General features: G+C 37.3%; 1 protein-coding gene across 1 annotated transcript in view; it reads left to right on the top strand.

Moving 5' to 3' along the window:
• The window catches only part of RALBP1 (ralA binding protein 1), a 47797-nt gene that overhangs the window by 30429 nt on the left and 12700 nt on the right, over positions 1–4668 (top strand). The window contains exons 4-5 of the mRNA XM_007957554.1: positions 3367–3528; positions 4556–4668. The exon at positions 4556–4668 is cut by the window's right edge and continues 14 nt beyond it. Coding sequence (XP_007955745.1) covers positions 3367–3528; positions 4556–4668 — 275 coding nt within the window. The remainder of the gene's footprint in view (positions 1–3366; positions 3529–4555) is intronic.

Here is a 4668-nt window from a genome sequence, read left to right as displayed (position 1 = left end):
TTTCATCATATCAGGGAAGTTCTCCTCCAACAGATCTTGGACAATTTTCTCAGTGCTATTATTTTTCTCTTCCTGTTCTGGAATTCCAGTGACACGTAGGTTATTCCTTTTGATGGTATTGCACATGAACCTTAACCTTTCTTCATTTTTAAAAATTTTTTTTTTCTGATTGATTACTTTCCAAAGAAGTATTCAGGTATTTGTCTTCAATCTCATTAATTCTGTCTTCCATTGCATGAAATCTGCTCCTTTGCCCTTCCAATGTGTTATCTATTTCTGACAATTTAATATTAATCTTCTGGATTTCTATCTCTAGATTTAGAATCATTTCTAATTTTTCATTTATTTTGTCATTTTCTTCTTATATTATCTTCCAAAATTCTTCTAGGGTTTTTTCTGTGTTTTCTTTGGTCTGTCTGTCAGTCCTTTGAAGATACCTAAATATCATTCTTTTGAATTCCTTATCAGAGAGTTCCAATGCTGCTTTTTCCTCAGGGATGTGTTCTGGATCTGTATCCTGTTCCCTTGTGTCTACCACTTTATCTTGCTTCTTTGTGTGGACTGTGATGGTCTATTGTCTCCGAGGCATCGTGGCATTGTTGTATTACGTTCTCTGTTAACTGTTTGTGATGAGCAGCCAAGGGTGATTCAGGCTCTTCTTGGTTTTTTATTGTTGACCTGTTGATGGAGAAGGAGGTGGTGCCTCTCGGTCAGTAAGTGAAGTTGCAGAAGCTGTGGGTGTAGTTGTGTCTTATGGGACTGCTGCTATCTCCCACTCAATTGGACAAAAATTACAACTGAATAACCATCAAAAAACTAAAAACACATGGACAAAAATACACCATGTAATCACACAGGAACAGTAAACAATAAAAGGGAAAAACAAGAAGAAAAATACAAGAAAACCTGTAATATCTGGGTATAGGGCAATAAGAGAAAAAAGGTAGAGAATGAGAATAATGAAGAAAAAAATGGGAGAAATGCAAAAAGAAAAACAAGGAACAGAGTTAACCATGAGACAAAAAAGAAAAAAATAATTTGCACCCATGAACAGGGAAAAGAAAAAGAGATGAAAACTAGGACCTGGGAGGGGACGAATAAAGAATAATACTAAAAAGGACAAATGTATTATTAATAATAATAGTTTTAAGACAAAAACAAGCAAACTAAAAACCAGAAAAAAGAAAGAGAAAGAGAGAAAAAGAAAAAAAACAGGGGTGGGGAGGGCAGGGCATCCAGGCTCTGCCTGAGTACACAGACTGGGATGGAGTTCCTTTGGACCCAGAAGGTAGGTGGGAGTGGGGATGGCCACACCTCCGTTCACCAACGGGTGTTGGGTATAAGAGTAATAAGGGGAATGTCACACCTTTTCAATCGTCCAGGTCCAGAGTGTCCTTGGGGTTACTGGCAAGCAGAACCTTTTCTTAAGTCCCTGGAGTCCCAGAGAGCACTGTTTCTTTAAATATCCAAAATGATCAAGCCATTTTTAAACATTCGAAATGGCGGCACCCTCTGGACAGGCAAAAGGCCACAGCTCAGCCCATCTTTCTCTTCACCTTCTCCATTTGTTCCCCAGCCTCTGTGCACAGTCCATGCAGTCCCTGGCTAGCCAGGTGATTTTTAGGTTAATTCTTAGGTCCTACCACCACTCGGCACTCTCCAAGCTGTCTGTGCCCTGCCATCAGGCTTGCTCAGGATTGCTGCCAGACCGCAGCTCTGTATGTCTCCTTTTTTGGTATTTTCATGCAAATTCTTCTGCTTGTTGGAGTTTAGTCCACTTCTATATCCTTGCCTTCAAGGCTCAGGGGTCCACAATTATCTTCTTTGTGTTAATTGGTTCCCCTTTTCTTTGTTGAACAGGATCTGCAGTTTTTCTCCCTATTCCGTCATCTTACCGGAAGTCTTATTCCACCATCTTACTGGAACCTTCCATCTCATTTCTTACTACATCCTCTTGTGGGAGTTAAATGATCTCTGAAATTACTTGAAAATAAAGAACATAACACTTTTAAAATCCGTCAATATTGTAGTGAAAGAAAAGCAGCTATATGTAGGCTTCTTAAGAACAAATTGGTAGTGGCTTTGCACCGATAACAACAGCAAAAGTGTGTGGCAGGGGAGCTGTATGTGCTGATAGTAGTTAGATGTAAAGAGTCACCTCGTGGGATTAGTTCTCTTGGTTTAGAGGTTTAGAGTTGTGGCCTCGTGGGACAGTGTAGTCAACTGGCATAATGTAATTCTTAAAAGTTTATGTTCTGCCTCCCAGAATGGTGAGTAGTGTCTAAAGTCTTAAAAGCTTATAAGCAGTCATCTAAGATACAACTATTGTCTTTATTAATCTGGAACAAAAGAGAAAGAAGGAAACTCAAGAATCAGAGAAGGAACTGGACTACAGGATTATTGAATTACATGAAGCACTGCCTCTTTTCTACCTTGAGACCAGAAAATCTGCTGTATTTTTCCATATGTAATGAGCCCACCTAAGTGATGTGCACATGCATGTAATGTGTGTAGTGCCCATAGGACACTGAACAAGGGATTGTGTGGGTTGCATAACAGCAGCAACAAGTGTATAACGTGTGTTATTGGCATAAAAATACAGTAGGTGATGCCTGGCTACCACTACTGGTTGTTGTGATTGGGAACATAATAGATGAATCCTGATAAAAAGGGAGAGAAAGGTGGGCCAGAAAATTCAAATTATTAACGAATCCAGACATACTGGACCTGTTGTGCCTGGAGGAGTCCCCAAGACAGTGGCCCTGAGTTGCTCTTCAAACACTGAATTGAAACTCCTCCCTGAATTTTTAAACTAAGTAGCAGTTTAGCCCAAAGAGTAAAAATACTCATCCTTGAGTGTTTTGTTTCTTTAAAATAAATAAATAAATAGCTTTATAAGACTGAAGGGGCAACAGCTATTTTAAAGCAAAGATGAGAAGTTTGAGGGGAGGGGCAAGAAGTTTAAGTAAATATAAGTAAAACAATTAGAATAGGAATATTACAAGAACAGAAATAACACAAACTGAAGAATGTAACTAATGTCACTGATCATTATGTCTAGCTACTTTAACAGGAGCTCATTTTGCTTTGTATATTTTCACCAAAATTAAAATTAAAAACAAACTAATTGGTGGTCATTAGCTTCTGTGTCCTTTTCTTGGCTTTTTTTTTTTTTTTCCAAATCCCTTACAATTCTTGAGTACATAATTTAACTTACATTTCTCCATTTTTTCTTTAAATTGATTATTACTGAGGAAAATTTTCATTCACATGTCAAAGATTAAAGCATATGTGATAGACACACATTAAATGAAATAAAGTTTTCATTCTAATAGTTCTCTTGAAAATGTTTTTATCTTTTCTTAGATTAGCAATCGTGTCCTATATGTGTTTTTCACACATGTGCAAGAGCTCTTTGGAAATGTGGTACTAAAGCAAGTGACTAAACCTCTTCGGTGGTCAAATATGGCCACTATGCCCACACTGCCAGACACCCAGGAGAGCATCAAGGAGGAGATCAGAAGACAGGTGTGTGAAATGCCAGCCCTGTGCTTTGGAGCCTTAAAGAACCACCTTTGATCTGGCCATTTGGAGACTGATATTATTAGCACTGGTTTATTTAGCACTTTCTAATGCTCTCTAATGCTGTGTTAGCCATGTTTTTCATGGCACACTGAAGCCAGAAATTGCCATCTGGCACTATTTCATGTCACATAAGACAGAACAGCATGGTGGAAAGAAGGGGTTTTGGAATCAAAAGATCTGGCTGTAAATTCTTGTTGAGCTCCTAATTAACTGACTGGTTTTATGCAAATTACTCTTCTTAAAACTCATTGTTCTCATTTTAAAACGGAACCTCTCATAGAATTGATGTGAAGATTAAAAGAAAAAAAAAGATTAATGTAAATGAAATAATATGTGAAAATTGTTGGTGCAGTGCCAGGCACACTGTAAACAGTCTGAAATGTGAGCAAATCTGGACATGGTTGCAATTAGCACCAACCATACTTTATAGACAAGAGCACTGAGATTTAGGAAGTTTAAATTCTGTATGCTTATTATTAAGCTGTAGAGCCAGGATTTGAGCCACTTAAAGTTCTGTGCCTTTCTGCTGTGCTACTTATATATAAGATATAGTTGTTTTTGGTTATGTGGTAGGTTTTGTGTATTTTTTTTTTTTGGCAAGATTGAGAAATTCAAGACTGAATAAGAACTTTACTTACATTTGGTTGTTACTACATCTTTTGTTTGCCATCACAGTATCTGGAACAAATTTCAAATCCCTGCTTGCTGTTTTTCCCTTCTATCTGCTCTGAGTTCCCAGTTCTCACTAGTTAATGATGTGTTTGGGGGGAATGTGAATTAACTACTATTGAACCAGGTTAAATTAATGAATGAGAACACAATGCCCTTTTTCAGTCATGTCCTTGAAAAAGTAATTCATGCCATTATTTCACTTTTTTAGTGCTAATTAAAAAAAAAATAGTTGATTCTACATCTTTAGAGATGGCATGGTTGTTATTTTAAAATAATAAGATATGGTGTTGTTTTCTAGGAGTTTCTTTTGAATTGTTTACACCGAGATTTGCAGGGTGGGATAAAGGATTTATCTAAAGAAGAAAGATTATGGGAAGTACAAAGAATTTTGACAGCTCTCAAAAGAAAACT

Source organism: Orycteropus afer, unplaced genomic scaffold (genome assembly GCF_000298275.1).
Source record: "Orycteropus afer afer isolate SDZICR_OR568_19922 unplaced genomic scaffold, OryAfe1.0 scaffold00757, whole genome shotgun sequence".
In the NCBI taxonomy this organism is placed as follows: domain Eukaryota; kingdom Metazoa; phylum Chordata; class Mammalia; order Tubulidentata; family Orycteropodidae; genus Orycteropus; species Orycteropus afer.
Note: the sequence above shows the minus strand (reverse complement) of the source record. Positions and strands in the feature narration are given on the sequence as shown.